Here is a 17263-nt window from a genome sequence, read left to right on the forward strand (position 1 = left end):
TGAAATTAATTATTTTTCTTTGGTGCATTACTAAGAAAATACTTAAATTGTCATTTCTTATATTGGAGAAATATATTGATTGTATCTCTTTTATACTAGAATAAATAATTGAAAAGTAGAAATATATGGTCTATATATAAACCATTTTTTCAATTTGAAATAACTAGTTCCTTAAAATCTAAAGACTTTTAGAAATATAAGCATCATTGCTTTGACCAAAGTTTAGTGTGTACAAATTTCAGAAAAATTTCTTTTCATATAATACAGATACTTTAGTTATGTCATGTTATGATCTTTCCCTACGAAATTTTTCATGAATAGAGGAAGCCAGCTGTGGATCTAATAACCAAGACTTCAAATTTATTGTAAATCAGGCAAATTAAGGGAGAAATTTTTAAGTTTTATTTCTTAGTTTTTAACCAAATGACTCTGGTGTGTGTTTGTTTGTTTGTGTTTCCACCCCCACTTACCCTTCATTCTCGCAGTCTTATTGCACTGATCCTGATCTTGTTCTGGAACTGAAGAATCTCATTGTAATATTTGCAGATACTTTGCAGGTGGGTGATAATCTAATATTCAGTTAATGGCTATTTGAGCACTTAAAGCTATTCAAAACATAGACCACACTCATTTATTTCATTGTGGCTTAATGGTAGTAAATTAGTAGTAATCAAATGTTTACTTATGTATTGATATTCTCCTATTACTCAGGACTTTTAATACCACCTCCTTCCTGATTATGAAGCTTGGACAGAGCTCAGGGAATATTACCATCTTTTAAAATATTGGTCATTCTGTTAGAGTAGATACAATATTTTTGCAGTTAAAAAAAAAATACACGGTGTAGTGGAAAGAACCCTGAACTAGAAATTAGAAGATTAAAGTTCTGCCTGAGGATAATGAACATGAGCTGTGGAATCACAAAGACCCGGAGTTTATATTCAACCCTTGCTATTGACTAATTGTATGTCTACAACTTTTCTAAACTTTAGATCCTCATTTGTGAAAATGAGTTTGTTAATTACTAGTTTTCAGAATTGTTTTGAGTTTTAAATGTGATACTGTATATGAAAACACATACTAGTTTGAAAGCTGTGTGTACTTATTGTCTTCCTAATTTCAGGTGTACTGTGACTGTGAGCAAATCACTTTACTTCTTCGCGTTTTGGGTTTTGTTTTTCTTTTTAAAATAAGGTTAAAACTGAATTATCTTAAAACTCAATGTCTTTGTGGTTTTCAGTATCAAAGTTTTAAACTTGTCCCTCCTCCTTGATCACAGATAATAAAGAATTGATTGCATTTGTTTTTCATGCTTATATTTATGGGATTTTTATGGTTGGAATAAATTTTTGGGAAATATAGACCAGCATTTTCCGAAGTGTGATAATAGATGTTACTTAAAAGTTCTGTGCTCAAAAATGTTTAGAAAATGCTGAGTGAAGTAAAACAGATTTTTCCACTAAAAGCCTATCTCAGAGCAAATTTACACCATACGTTTCCAAAAGGAAGGTGATTATGCAGCATTTTCCCAACATATTTGACACGTAAATCTTTTTTCCCCTTAGAGAATCTTTTAGATCTAGAGCTTCATAAAAAATGCTTTGGCAAATGCTAAATTGTTGGCTTTATCACAGGAGTCTTTCCATCCTAGAATAATAGTTGTCTATTTTATTCTTAAACCTAAGGAGAAGGTACCACAAGCTCCTTAGTAAATTATTTTATTGCCTTACATCTTTATTAGTTTGTATGGCTTATACTATAATACCAAAATAATTTGGGGTTTTTTTGCTTTCATAAATTTTGTGACTAATGTACCTGTAATACTGATCTCTCTGTAAGAAAACTTAGGAAGTTTTATTAAAGGCTGCCTTAATATCTGGGGCCTGTGTCTAAGTAACTTGAGGGAGCTTTGCTATCCTTAATGACTTAAAGCATTGCTACTCAAAATATGGTCCAGAGATCACAGGTCTACAAATCGTTTGTTATGGATCCATAATGAAAAGAAACTTTTGTCAGAATGTAAATCAACTGTGTCACTAAGTACAAAATTTAGCTCAGTTGGCTTTTTTTTTTTTTTTTTTTTTTGGTAACAAGACTTTCTTGATATCAGTATCAGCATTGATTTATATTCTGGTGCAAGCTCCTTACCTCTTTTTTAAAAACCATACAAACTGTTCTTGAGTTGGCACTTTGAGTACAACTGTAGATTCAGTTGTAGACTGAGTATTTGATGTGTTTCCAAGGAACTCTGCAGAGAATCAAGGAGTAATAGACAACATTCAAATAATAGAAGCATAAAAAAGCAACAGTGATGAGTGCATAAACCCTTGTTAATATACCTCTCTCATCCTACTACTTTGAAATAAAGTTAAGGAAAACGAACCAGTTCTTCTTACTTATTCAGAAATCCTGCAGTATTTTCATTTCACTGAATACTGACAGGCTGATTATTAGGTAAATCTCATACTGAATTAATAAATACTGGCTTTTCAAGTTATACTTAATAATTGAAGAATTGAGGAAGGTCTTTTCTTTTTTAAAAAAAATTATTTTTATTTATTTATTTATTTATTTGGCTGTGTCTGGCCTTAGTTGTGGCACACGGGATCTTCATTGTGGCATGCAGGATCTTTCGTTGCGGCGTGCAGGCTTCTGTCTAGTTGTGGCACGCAGGCTCAGTAGTTGCAGCACGAGGGCTCTCTAGTTGCGGCATGGGGCCTCTCCAGTTGTGGTGTACGGGCTCCAGAGCATGTGGGCTCAGTAGTTGCAGCATGTGGGCTCTCTAGTTGTGGCATGCAGGCTCAGTAGTTGCTGCATGTGGGCTCTCTAGTTGTGGCACACAGGCTTGAGAGCGTGCCGGCTTAGTTGCCCTGTGGCATGTGGGATCTTAGTTCCCCAATCAGGGATCGAACCCACATCCCCTGCATTGGAAGGCAGATTCTTACCACTGGACCACCAGGGGAATCCTGAGAAGGGTCTTTTCTAATTAACCTTGAACTAATTAAAGAATATTGCACAATATTTAGCTTTTAAAATTGGCACTTTGCCAACTTAAGGAATTTTTTTTCTTTTAAAAATGTAATTATTTCATCATTTAAAAGAAAGCTGACTAAACACCAGCATGTTCATAGTTCTGCTTACTGCCTATTAAGCAAATAAAAAGCAAGCATTTATTGATTCATTCATTAACATTTTTTTGAGCACCCACTATGTGCTAGCAGCTAGATGATATATACAATTATAGATATAAAAATCAGTAGAACAGTAGGGACATAAAGATTCTTGGCTTCAAGGAATTCACACTTTATGGGCTTCCCTGGTGGCTCAGTGGTTGAGAGTCCGCCTGCTGATGCAGGGGACGCGGGTTCGTGACCCGGTCCGGGAGGATCCCACATGCCGCGGAGCGGCTGGACCCATGAGCCATGGCCGCTGAGCCTGCGCGTCTGGAGCCTGTTCTCCACAACGGGAGAGGCCACAACAGTGAGAGCCCCGCGTACCCCCCCCAAAAAAAAAAAAAAGAAATTCACACTTTAGTTGTAAACAAATAAGATGTATAATAAGACATGCTAATTTAGTAATATGTTAAAGAGCTTTGGGCTCATAGAAGATAGAATGATAACTTTGATTCCAGGAGTTGGGAAAGGCTACACAGAAAGTTGAAATGTGAGCTGGATTTTGAAGGAAATGTGAGTTCAGCAAGTAGGTATGAAGGAAGAGGCATTAATGGCAGACAAAATAGCATGTGTTAATTACAGGTAGAGTATGGTATGGTGAGCATGAGACTGGCTGAGCAGCTTAATGGCGTTAGAAACTGTGGTGTTTGAGTGTAAGCAAAGAAGGGTAGAGAGTGGTAATGATACTGATAAGGTAGTTTGAGCCAGATTGTGGCATGTCTTGTGAGGCTTTAGTAAGCTTTCTATAGGGAAATGGCGTGATCAGATGTGCACTTTCAGATGATAATTTTAAGAGTTGGGCAATAGATTGAGTTGAAAGAGACAGGATGGTTGGAATTTCAGTTTAGGAAGCTCTTACAGTGGTCTAGGCAAGAGATGTTAAGGACCTGAAGTAAAACAGTGATACTGGGAAGATTTCTGGAAGAAAGAAAGGTAGTAAATGATAGAGAATGATAGGTTTGAATGAGATTTGTAAAGGAGGTAAAATCAAAAGAATTTGATGACTGATTAGATGTGTTTGTTTTGAGGGCATTTAGATGACTTTCAGGTTTCTTTCCTGATAAATTGGATTGATGATAGAACTATTAACAGGGATAGGAAATAGGAAGAACACGTGGTTTAGTCTGAAAGGGAAGAGATAAGTTAATGTGCCTGTTGGCAGACTGACTAGAGATGTCTAATTGCTGTTGGAATTAAATATTTAGAATTTATAGAGGTCTAGCTAGAGATACAGATTGAGAATAATCAGAGTAAGTAGTGTTTGAAGTCAATCAACTTGAAATTGCCCTAGAGAGCTAGAAGAAAAGATTGAAGGATAGAGATAGAAGAAAAGAGGAATCCAGAAGGACTACTCATAGATAAAAGGAGAACAAGGAGAGAGAGTGGTGTTACAGAATTCAAAACAGAAGAGTTTCAAGAAACAGAGGTAAGATGGAGTGAGAGATCATGGAATTTTATATTCAGGAGATTCTCTGTGACATTGCTAAGAGCAGTTTCAATAAAGGAATAGGAGTGAGAGAGTTAGATTGTAGTAGGTTTGGCTATGGAAGGAGTGACACAGGAAACTGAGGGAAGGCTTTTTTGTTTTCTTTAGTTGTTCTTGGTTTAAAGATGGGAGGCAATTTAGCATGTTTATTTAGTGAAGAGAAAGGAGCTAGTGGAAGTTAAAGACACAGCAGAGTAGATAATCCATGGAGCAGTTCCTGCAGGAGGAGATAGGATCAAGACCAAAGATGAAGACGTAAGCCTTGAAGGGGAATAGGGACAACTTTGAGGCGAGCAGAAATGTTAGGTCCTGATATGGGTAGCATTTCAAATGGATTTGGAGTTGCAAAGGAATAAAGTTTTGGAGTGTTACGTTTGATAACTTTTCCCTGTACAACAAAGTCAGTGTTAAATTGAAGGTACAAAAGGAAACCATCATGTTTCGGACAGAATGTATTCTCTTTTCTTCTTGTATCTTATTTAGAGGCAACTTCCCAAGACACAGATGTATAGATCACTAATCTTGAACTTTTTCTCCAATTCTGACTTCTAATACTTTTTAAGGTTAACAGTGTAATCCAGACAAAAAAGAGAGAGAAGAAATAGAAAAATTATTCCAGTTCATAAAACTCTTTCTAGACTCTTTTTTACCTAGTACAACTTAGTAGAAAGTCAAAAGGATATCTTTTTTTCATACTGTTAGGATGGCATACAATGTGATACAGTGGTCACTTCAAACAGTTCTCTAGTATTCTGAACTTTAAAAAGTGATTATCTTTATTTATTTTACTTGTTTATCTGCTTTTTTGTGTGTGTTTTAGGGTTATGGTTTTCCAGTGAACCGACTTTTTGACCTTTTATTTGAAATAAGAGATCAATACAATGAAACACTGCTTAAAAAATGGGCTGGAGTTTTCAGGTTAGTCTAAGCCATGGTGCCTTAATGTAATGAAAAAGTTTGTCAGATGCTAAAGTAATTGGTTTTTGCATTTAGCGATAAAAAATGCTTATAATATTTTTTATTGTGGTAAAATATATATAACATAAAACTTACAATTTTAACCTTTTATGAATGTACAGTTCAGTGGCATTAAGTATATTCACATTGTTGCAACCATCACCACTATCCATCTCCAGAACTTTTTTATCTTCTTAAGCTGAAACTCTGTACCAGTTAAACAGTAACCCCCATTCTCTTCTTCTAGTCCCTGGCAATCACCATTCTGCTTTGTCTCTATAAATTCGACTACTCTAGGTACTTCATATAAGTAGAATCATACAATGTTTGGTTTTTGTGTCTGGATTTGTCTGTTTTTTGTGTGTCTGGATTATTTCACTTAGCATAATGTCTTCAAGCTTCATCCATATTGTAGTATGTGTCAAAATTTCATTCCTTTTTAAGGCTAAATAATATTTCATTATGTATATCACATTTTATTTATCCATTCATCCACTTACGGATATTTGGGTTGTTTTCACCTTTTAGCAATTGTGGATGGTGCCACTATGAACCTTGGCGAACAGTTATCTGTTTGGGTCCCTGTTTTCAGTTCTTTTGGGCATATACCCAGAAGTAGAATTGCTGGATTGTATGGTTAATATATGTTAAATATTTTGAAGACCTCCATACTGCTTTCCACAGTGACTGTACCACTTATAATCAATTTTGAATTGTTCTACTTTTAGTGCTAATCTCTGTAGTTTTTTTCCCCAGATATGAGGCTGTAAATATTCAGTGGTATTTAGTACTAGAGACAAAAATTTATGGCTTATAAATTTTGTTTGGGGAAAGTGCTATTTTTACAAACAACATAATTGTTAAATTAAAAATCTTAAAGTATCTAATTAGGACAATTATTTTCACTTTAACCACTTGCCTTAAGGGCACAAAGTATTTTAATAACTATATAATTTTGTATTGCCATGAAAAGAAGTATCAACTCCCTCCTTTTTAAATTCTAAAAAAACTTTTCTCTCCCTTTCTGCCTTTCTCCCTTCCTTCCTTTCTTTTTTTCTTTGTTTCAACAAAAAGTCAATCTTGAGAGCTTACATCTAGGTTAGCCAAAATATGATAGAAACAATGTGGCAATAATAGTTGATGTTATTAAAATAGAAAATATGTTAAATGATTTAACACTAGCTTGGCATTTACCCCATCAGTTTTCAAAACCTATGGAGGGCTGACCTGAATACTGTGATAGAAATCTTTTAAAATACCGAAGTGGTTTACAAGGTTATACACTTCTATTAAGATGAACTAAATCAATCCTTATTTAAGCTTTTTGTATTAACATTCCATAGGAGTGATCTTGTCAGGATGTTGTCCCAAATGAATAATTGACAGTCTTAGATGAGTCATGTATAAATATTAACAATTTTTGATATTTAGTATTTTAGAAATAGAGGTAGTGCTTATTGATAGGGATGGTAATATATAATATATATGCCATGATCTAATGTGATATACCTTTATTTATATATATTTGTATATAAAAATCTTTACTTATAGGATTTCTGTTATTAACTTACCCTTTTCAGAAGAGTGTTTAAGTTTTTACAGTTGCTGATAGATCTGTATTGAACCAGCTATTCTCTCTTATCTATCTTAAGACTTCTAGTAGTGAGATTGTTCCTCAAGATTGGGGAAACTGTGAGGTATTGTTTTCTCTCTGAAAAGCTAATGGGTTCTTTCAAAAAGAGATAGGATTAACATTATCCTCCATTATCATCATGGATGAGAGCAAATGATAGCATGTCAATTGTAATTACGAAATATATTTTGACTTCTACTTTCAGTACTGTTCTAGGTCATGCTTTTTGCTTAGATTTTTAAGAAGTAGCAGATTTTAAGCATTTTTTGTCCTTGATCTGTATCTTCAAAGACTGTACAAGTAGTGAATTGACAACCTAACAATTAAATGGGGAAAAAGTAAGTTATCAGTACTGAATAATTAAAACTTGATGACATCCATGATAGAATTTATGATCTAACTACTGTCATACTTTGTTTATCCATGTGTGGTTCTCTCCACCTATATTGAGAGCACTAGTGTTTTATTTATATTCTTGATTGCCTAGCTCCAAACAGAGTCGTATTTTAACTACCTTGTGCACCTCAGTGATTTACAAGCATATGACTTTATTTCCAGCCTCTCATTAAGATGCCAGAGCCATTTATCAATTAGGTATTCATCATCCACTGCCCAAACCATATCCTTCTCTTATGTTCCTTGCCTCAGCAAATGTCTCTGATGAGGTAAGGTATACATCATTTGCCCTGTCTAGAAACCACGGATTCATCAGGATTATATAATACTTTCCCTCATAATCCTCATTGAGTTTCTAAATCCCATGTATTTTACTTCTTAAAAACTCTTGTTTCTGCCACTTCCTCTCTTCCTACACAAATACAGCTTTAATTCAAATTCTCGTCACTTTTTATTTGGATTATTCAGTCTTTCTAACTGGCCTTTCTCTGTTCATTATTGTCCTTTTCCTAGTTTTTCCTCCACTCTGTGAAAGTCTTCCTATGACATTCCTCTGCCTAAAACCTACTATGGTATTCCACTGTCTACAGGATAAAATCTGGGTGCCTCAGTTTGTCCGTCTGCCCAGGCTCATTTTAAACCATGTCCCTTGAATACTTTATACTCCAGTAGTACTGCACTACTTGTGGTTTTACTCAACCCCTCCCCACACTCATACTTTTTCTCCCCTTATGTTTTTGCGTGTTATGTTCCATCTTTCTGAAATGCTGTTCTCCCATAATCTCATTAGAAGTGTTTCTTTTCATCTTTGAAGACCCTACAGAGCCCGTAGCTTCTCTGTAAAACTTTTCATGAGATGTCCCCCACCTACTCTGATAAAGTTAATCACTTCCTCCTTTGTCCTATTTCTGAAACTTGCGCCTCTTTTATTGTACGTATAACACATCATTATAAACATTATAATTTGTTTGCATATCTATCTCTCCTGTTAGGCTTGAGAACAGTGATCTTGCTTTTATTTTCATGAGGGTAGGGAGTTTTCATCAGAGTTAGCCCAGACTAGCACACAATAGGTGCTCAGTACATAAAAATCAACTGAATTATTGATTAAAAGCAAGTTGGTTGGACAGCAGGTATATTAGGACAGGCTGAGTTATGCTACGATAACAAAAATGCCCAAAATCTCATTGGATAAACACTGGCATTTTATTTCTCACTTGCACAGAAGTCCATAGTGGGTCTAGTAGTCCAAGATTTGAGCTTTTGACATCTGTAATTCTACTTTCTCAACATGGTGGTCTCCCCTATCACTGTGGGACTAAGGGTCACACAGTTAGTTCATAAATGCTTTAGACTTAAAGCAACACATGTAACTTGTATTCACAGTCCAATGGCTAAAACTAGTCATATGACTTTGCCTATTTGGTGAGTAGTAAATGTGTCTGACTTACTAAGTATAAAAGGTCCTTTTCTAAGTACAACATTATGAGAGACAAACAAACGGAAGACATTGTTTTTATCTTCAAGGAGCTGATGGTCTAGTTGGAAAGAGAAGACAAAAAACATACAACTGGAGAGTTATTCCTATCAAGAAGTGTGTCTGGGATACTCTTCACCTCATTTTTAGTTGTAATGAGTTCATTCAGACTATATCATGTTGAGAATTGTTCTAGACTAGAAAATAAAAACTAAAGTGCTGAGAGGATGTAAAATAAACAAGTGGAAAGAAGAGATTGCACATTAATTTTGAGGGACAGACTTATTTGCTATTGAATTTCAGAATTCTAAGTGATTAGGCACTGTTTTCCTGTTTAGAACTTTAACTGACACACAAAAAATGATTTTGTAATAGTTGGGGTTTTTTAAAAGTATTGTCCTATAGCACTCTGTTGATATGTTTTCTAATATTAAATTTCAATTCTGTCTTCTTTCTTAACAGGGACATTTTTGAAGAAGATAATTATAGTCCCATCCCTATTGTTAATGAAGAAGAATATAAAACAGTCATCAGTAAATTTCCCTTTCAAGATCCAGACATTGAAAAGGTACAAGCTAGTATTTAATTCAAGAATTTTCTTAAAAATAAATTAATCATTTTTATTGCTACATTATATTAATTTGATATTGTAAGTGAGAATAGCTTCTTTTGAGGCCTTTGTTGTTATTGTTGTGTTATTTGAGAAAATTAATTATGTTTTGTTAACTTTTAAAGATTATGTTACTACTACTACTACTGTTTTGGTGAGGTTAAGAAAGGACTTTCTTGGGGCTACTAGGAGCCCTTGTCCCAAATATTAGGTGGATTCCCAGGGCAGGTGTTACTATCATTGGGTGGATTCCAAATTAGATATACTAAATGTTGAGTAGATTATAGGAATAGGAGAATATTGTAAGGAAAGAGAGAATTTCTTTGAAATTTCCATCACTGTGGAAGATCTTATTTTGTGGCTTTTTTTCTAGAAATATATTTGTATAAAAAGTTTATCTTGGGGACTTCCCTGGTGGCGCAGTGGTTAAGAATCCGCTTGCCAATGCAGGGGACACGGGTTTGATCCCTGGTCTGGGAAGGTCCCACATGCCGTGGAGCAACTAAGCCCATGCACCACAACTACTGAGCCTGCGCTCTAGAGCCCACGATCCACAACTACTGAGCCTATGCGCCGCAACTACTGAAGCCCACGCACTGGGAGCCTGTGCTCTGTAACAAGAGAAGCCACCGCAATAAGAAGCCCACGCACCACAACTAAGAGTAACCCCTGCTCACTGCAAGTAGAGAAAGCCTGCACGCAGCAACGAAGACTGAACGCAGCCAAAAATAAAATAAATAAATTTATTCAAAAAAAAAAGTTTATCTTGGTTAAGTAAGAGGTGTATGAAGGCAATAGCCACCTGTAGATTTTTTCCTGAAGTAAGAATGTCTATTTTTGGAGTCAAGATGTCTGAACAAAAGACAGGCTAGAGAAAGGAAATAGACCAGCACGTAGAGTATTCTGGAAATACACCTGATTGCCCATATGCGTGCATGCACACAGAAACACACACACTTGTACCAATCCAGTATCCCTGGGTAGAATTAGATCTTATGAGAAAAGGATATCATATTTCCTGTTATTATCACCTTTTAAATTCTCTGCATTTTTGATTTTTTTCCCTTAATCTTTTTAATTTTTTCAACACTTTATAATTCAGTCCTTTTCTACATTTTTATCCCTTAATAATGAACAAGAGTGAATTCTGAATGAGTTGTGTGAATTGTGACTGTAAATTTTTATGTTACATTTGTATATACATAAACTAAGCATATTACGTGTAATAGTCACTAAATACAGGACCAAGTAATTTAATGCATAGCTTTTAGATTATAGCTAACACTGCCATTGCATATACCTAATTGTATTCTAATACACACAAAAGACCAGAATAATTATTCTAGTTCTGGTTTTTTTGTGTGTGTGTGGTACGCGGGCCTCTCACTGTTGTGGCCTCTCCCGTTGCGGAGCACAGGCTCCAGATGTGCAGGCTCAGCGGCCATGGCTCACGGGCCCAGCCGCTCTGCGGCATGTGGGATCTTCCCGGACTGGGGCACGAAACTGTGTCCCCTGCATCGGCAGGCAGACTCTCAACCACTGCGCCACCAGGGAAGCCCTCTAGTTCTGTATTTTTGAAACCCCAATCAAAGTTTCCCTGTCAAGAAATATTATGAGGGACTTCCCTCGTGGCGCAGTGGTTAAGAATCTGCCTGCCGGGACTTCCCTGGTGGTCCAGTGGTAAAGAATCCACCTTATAATGCAGGGGTTGAGGGTTCGATCCCTGGTCAGGGAACTAAGATCCCACATGCCACGGGGCAACTAAGCCTGCATGCCACAGCTACTGAGCTTGTGCGCCTCAACTAGAGCTGCGTGCTCTGGAACACACGTGCCACAGCTACAGAGCCCACGCACCCTGGAGCCTGTGCACTACAACTAGAGAGGAGAAAACCTGCACACCACAACTAGAGAGAAGCCCACACGCTGCAATGAAGAGCCTGCATGCCTTAGCGAAGATCCTACATGCCACATCTAAGACCCGACGCAGCTAAAAATTAAATAAATAAATACTAAAAAAAAAAAAAAAAAAAAGGAATCTGCCTGCCAATGCAGGGGACACGGGTTCGATCCCTGGTCCGGGAAGATACCACATGCCACAGAGCACCTAAGCCCGCAGGCCACAACTACTGAAGCCCGCGTGCCTAGAGCCCGTGCTCCACAACAAGGGAAGCCACGGCAATGAGAAACATGCGCACTGCAACGAAGAGTAGCCCCCGCTCACCGCAACTAGAGAAAGCCCGCATGCAGCAATGAAGACCCAATGCAGCCAAAAATAAATACATAGACAAACAAACAAATAAATAAATAAATGTTGTGGGGTTTTTTTTGCAGTACGCGGGCCTCTCACTGTCGTGGCCTCTCCCGTTGCGGAGCACAGGCTCCGGACGCGCAGGCTCAGAGGCCATGGCTCACGGGCCCAGCCGCTCCAGGGCATGTAGGATCTTCCCGGACCGGGGCACGAACCCGTGTCCCCTGCATCGGCAGGCGGACTCTCAACCACTGCGCCACCAGGGAAGCCCAATAAATGTATTTTTTAAAAAAGAAATATTATGAGAATATTCTCTGTCTCACAGCTTGGCTTTGTTTTGTTTTAGTTACTGGCAATAAATGTGTTCAGGATATAGCATCTGCAAAAAGAGCGCTGGATTTGGTCTGGATTCATGTGCCAGCTCTGTCTGTGGCTTATTATGGGCAAGTGACTTACCCTATTGGGCATTTTGCCTCATCTGTCAAATAAGGAGGTTGAACTAAATAATCTCTAATGTCTCTTCTAATTACACTAAACTATTCTAAATAGATTTATAGTTAAAAGGATATTTGACTTTGCTTGTAGGGTACTTCCAAAATATACGGCATCTGAGGATTAAGCTTGTTAGGAATTGTATTCATTGGTTTGTGTATTATTCATCATTAAAAAGAACTATCATTAAGGCAAAAGGCACATGGAAAATTTAAATGTGATAACTTAAAAATCCCATAAGTTATTTAGTAATAGTCTCTTGGTTGTGTGTTTACATATTTAATTTTTTCCTATTTTAAGTATAATTTTCAATTAAAACGATTGAAAAAGATGTGAAATTGTCTTTCAAATAACATGAGTTCTTTTCAGCAGAAATTACAAGTGAGAAAGGAATAAGACTGAACATATATGCTAACATCTGTCTTTTTGCAGATAGCTTTGCTAATTTAACTAGGATCCTTTGGCTAAAATAAGAACATGTTCATATTGTCTTTAATGTCATTAAAATCAATTCTTAAAGTTGAAATATCTTTCAAATAGTTAATATTGGTTTCATTATTTTGTAAAACATAACTTGGAGGTGAGTTAGCTCGTACATTATTATAAGGTGATTTTAAAGAATAGCAACTCTTTAGTTGATTTTTGTAGTACTCCTAATTCAGTTCCTAAATTTGGAAAGGTTGAACCTACCAGTTTTGGAGAGAGACTGCTCTCTGCAAATGTTTTCACTACCAGCTTATTGTAAGTTTCTTTCTGCTGGAGGTACCTAAGAGTACATATGTTAATTCATATATTTATCATTCACCTGCTATCTAGTAGACACTGTGCTATGTGCTAGTTTTTCAGTCTCTGCTGTCAAGGAACTTGTAGTCAAGTGAGGGATAGATTAAATAAACAGGAAATTACAATTCACAGAAGTTGGCCCTGCTCAAGATAGAAGCAGCAGCATGGAGAAAGGCTGTAATTCTGCAGTATAAAGTACAAGGTTAATGAAGTGCAGGAGATGAAGATCAAAAAATGAAGATGAGGGCTTCCCTGGTGGCGCAGTGGTTGAGAGTCCGCCTGCCGATGCAGGGGACACGGGTTCGTGCCCCGGTCCGGGAAGATCCCACATGCCGCGGAGCGGCTGGGCCCGTGAGCCATGGCCGCTGAGCCTGCGCGTCCGGAGCCTGTGCTCCGCAACGGGAGGGGCCACAGCAGTGAGAGGCCCGCGTACCGCAAAAAAAAAAAAAAAAAAAAAAAAAAAAAAAGAAGATGAAGTAGAAAGTGGCAGGCTATAATAGGCCTTGTAAACAATGTTAGGGAGCTTAGCCTGATGGCTCGAATAAGTCACCACCAGATTTCAAGCAGTAAAAACATAATCAGATTTGTGCTTTAGAAAGATCTCTCTGGCTAGTGTGTGGGGAATGGATTGGAGAAGAGTAAGGCTGGGATACTAGCTTGGGGATTGTTGCAGTTATTTTGGCAAGAGAGATTGGTGACCTGAATGGGAGTTATGGCTGTGGAATATGATTTGAGATATTTAGGAAGTAGGAATGACAGGAGTTGATTATCACTTGCATATGAGGGATGATGAAGATAGAGGCACAAGTGTGATAGCCACATTTCTGCCTTGGCTGGTGGTAGCATTCACTAAGATAGGAAATGCAAGAGGAGCAGATTTAGAAAGAAGGGATGATCATTTCACTTTTGGTTCTGTTGAGAATGTCTCAAATGTTACAGCTAAATGGAGGTGTTCAAATGTTAGTTAGATATACAGATTTGGACTTCAGGAGAAAGATTTGGCCTAGAGTTTTAGATTTGGGAGATATTGGCACTTGCATGGTGAGAGTAGGTGAGATTCTCTAAGGATAGTATGTGTGGTAAGAAGGGAAGAAAGTGTAGGATAGAACCCTAAGGAGTAGCAATTAAGGGATGGCTAGAGGAGGAGATATAGAGAAGGTAGAGAAACAAAGGAAAACCAGTGTGGGTCATGGATTCCAAGGAAGGAGAGATCCTTTAAGAAGCAGGAGGCAAGACTTCCCTGGTGGTCCAGTGGTTAAGACACTGTTTTTCCAATGCAGGGGGCACGGGTTTGATCACTGGTCGGGAAACTAAGATCCCACATGCCCCGTGGAGTGGCCAAAAGTAAATAAATAACATGGGGGTTTATTTAGGGGGGAAAAAAAAAGCAGGAGGCCCATTGTGTCAGATTGTTCAGGTGAATCAGGTAACATGACAAGTTATTGTATTTAACACCTGTGAGGTCATTGGTGACCTTCGTGAGGGTGTTTTCAATGATGTAAACTAAGTTGCAATGAATGTGAAAATTGAAGTAGATTAGGCTTCATGAAGCATAAAGAGGGGGATTTTGGTAACAATCTTCGGGAGAGTTTACCTTTTGGAGACTGAGAATTTGCTCATGGATGTTGGCTGGTAAAGCATTTTAGCCAAGAAGCACACTGCAAACCATTAGCTTCATATTAGCTCAGAAAGCTGCTGTAAGGTATTCTAGGAGTTTTGGAATGAAGTGGATACTTTCTTAAATTAGCATTCAAGCAAGTGAAGGGAGTCTTAGAATTATTTGATGACACTGAGCCAGGAAGCTGGCCCATAACTTGCATGCCAACCTGGCTCTGTATTACGGCTGCAAGGAAGGAAAGAGTTAAGCATCTTCTGCAGGATACTTATCATCAGGACACAAACTTACATACTTTCTCTGCTTGTTAGAAGTCTGATAACATGATTTAAGAAACAGGTAAATTGCCACATTATTTTCTTCAGAAATATTTTAATTCTTTTTAAAATCTTAAAAATAATGGGATAACAGTAGACTTTAAAATGCAAGTATTAACTACTAATTCAAATGTGAAATCAATTTAATTTTTACATTTTTGAGGTGATTAGAATATCTTTTTCTAAAATTTCAGCAACAGTTTCAACTTTGTTTTTCTTTCAACAGCAATCTTTCCCAAAGAAACTGCCCATGTCTCAATCAGTGCCTCATATTTATATTCAAGTTAAAGAATTTATTTATGCCAGCCTTAAATTTTCAGAGTCGTTACACCGGAGGTAAGTTTATTAATAAGAAATGTATCTTTATCATAGCTATTTTTGTGAAACATTAACATGTGATTTTTAGGCCATGACTCTTCAGTGGACTGTTATCTCGTTGGAAGGCTTACATATCTTAGTGGCATTTGGGGTTAACTAGAAATGCAACCTCAGACCTACTGAATTAGAAACTGAGGATGGAGCCCTTGGCTTTACCAAGTACTCTGGGTGATTCTGATGCACTCCAAGTTTAAGAACCACTGCCTTAAGCTTCATCATACTCTATTAGTCTCTTATACCAAAGTTTCTAAACATGTATTTTAAAGACATTAGCTTATAACATAACACACAATATCATTCAGCATTGGAAAAACAGTGGATACAAATGAGTATTCATTGAAAAGGAATGACACACTATTACAGTGGTAGTTTTCATTAGCAGAGCTCTAATGGTCCAAGAGCTACCAATAATTTATGCCTATCTTTCTTTTCATTGAACATTCTAAAGTTCCGATCTAAAGCAGAGCAGTATAATGCAGTAGTTAAGAACATAAGCTTCAGACTTACACCTGAGCTTGATTCTTGATGTTGACACTCACTAGCTGCAGTAGGACTTTGGGCAAGTCACTTAATCTGTTTAAATTGCAGTTCCCTCATCTGTAAAATGAGAGAAATAACTCATAGGGTGGTTTTAAGAATTAAATGAGGTAGTGAGTGTGTATAAAGCACTCTGTGTAGCCTGGCACATGGTAGGCACATAAGACGTAGGAGCAGATGAGATACTACAATATAAGATGTGAGACTAGAGCTTGGAGTTTTTATATTTCATTTGCAGGCATTGGGGAACTGTTGAAGAATTTTTAACTAAGAAACGACATGACTGGAGTAATATTTTAGAAAGTTTACTCTGGCCACAATGTGGATGGTAGATTGGAAGTAAACTGTAGAAAGTATAGAAATTTAGCAGTTTGGAATTAACTTTTATTTTGTTTATTTACAGAGAAGAGACAGTGGATCTCTAATTGTTATTTGATTTTTTTTAAATAAGTAAATTTATTTATTTATTTGTTTTTGGCTGCATTGGGTCTTCGTTGCTATGTGCAGGCTTTCTCTAGTTGTGGCAAGCAGGGGCTGCTCTCTGTTGCGGTGCATGGGCTTCTCATAGTGGTGGCTTGTCTTTGTTGTGGAGCACAGGCTCTAGGCACGCAGGCTTCAGTAGTTGCGGCATGCAGGGGCTCAGTAGTTGTGGTTTGCGAGCTCTAGAGCGCAGGCCCAGTAGTGGTGGCGCACGGGCTTAGTTGCTCTGCGGCATGTGGGATCTTCCTGGACCAGGGCTTGAACCTGTGTCCCCTGCATTGGCAGGTGGATTCTTAACCACTGTGCCACCAGGGAAGTCCTGTTATTTGATTTTTTACCACATTTATAACACCAAAGTTAAAAGCCCTTAGTCATAATATTATGTGTAATTATCCCTAAAGCTTCCCTACTGACTGACTAGAACTAGAATTGTCCCCTCAGTTCTGGCTCTTTTTGTGCATGAACTCCTAGCATTCTAAAAGGTAAATGTTGTATACTGATGCTACAGCGGAAAAGATTATCTATTTTTTCCTTCTGTCTTTGATAAAAATATTTGTCATCTTTGTTAGTTCAATATCCAGTCATTCTATTTAACTGTGATACTGTTTTTCATTTAGCAAGGCTTTTTATACTTACATTTTTAAAAATTAGCTTTACTAAATAACATTGGCTATTTTCATT

General features: G+C 37.2%; 1 protein-coding gene across 5 annotated transcripts in view; it reads left to right on the forward strand.

Moving 5' to 3' along the window:
- Nucleotides 1–17263, forward strand: part of EXOC6 (exocyst complex component 6) — a 205402-nt gene that overhangs the window by 86210 nt on the left and 101929 nt on the right. For all 5 annotated transcript variants that reach the window (XM_060126179.1, XM_060126181.1, XM_060126180.1 and 2 more), the window contains exons 12-15: nucleotides 486–557; nucleotides 5480–5577; nucleotides 9585–9690; nucleotides 15414–15523. In XM_060126179.1, the coding sequence (XP_059982162.1) occupies nucleotides 486–557; nucleotides 5480–5577; nucleotides 9585–9690; nucleotides 15414–15523 (386 nt within the window). The remainder of the gene's footprint in view (nucleotides 1–485; nucleotides 558–5479; nucleotides 5578–9584; nucleotides 9691–15413; nucleotides 15524–17263) is intronic.

The sequence above is a fragment of the Lagenorhynchus albirostris genome, chromosome 16 (assembly GCF_949774975.1).
Source record: "Lagenorhynchus albirostris chromosome 16, mLagAlb1.1, whole genome shotgun sequence".
NCBI classification, from domain to species: Eukaryota; Metazoa; Chordata; class Mammalia; order Artiodactyla; family Delphinidae; genus Lagenorhynchus; species Lagenorhynchus albirostris.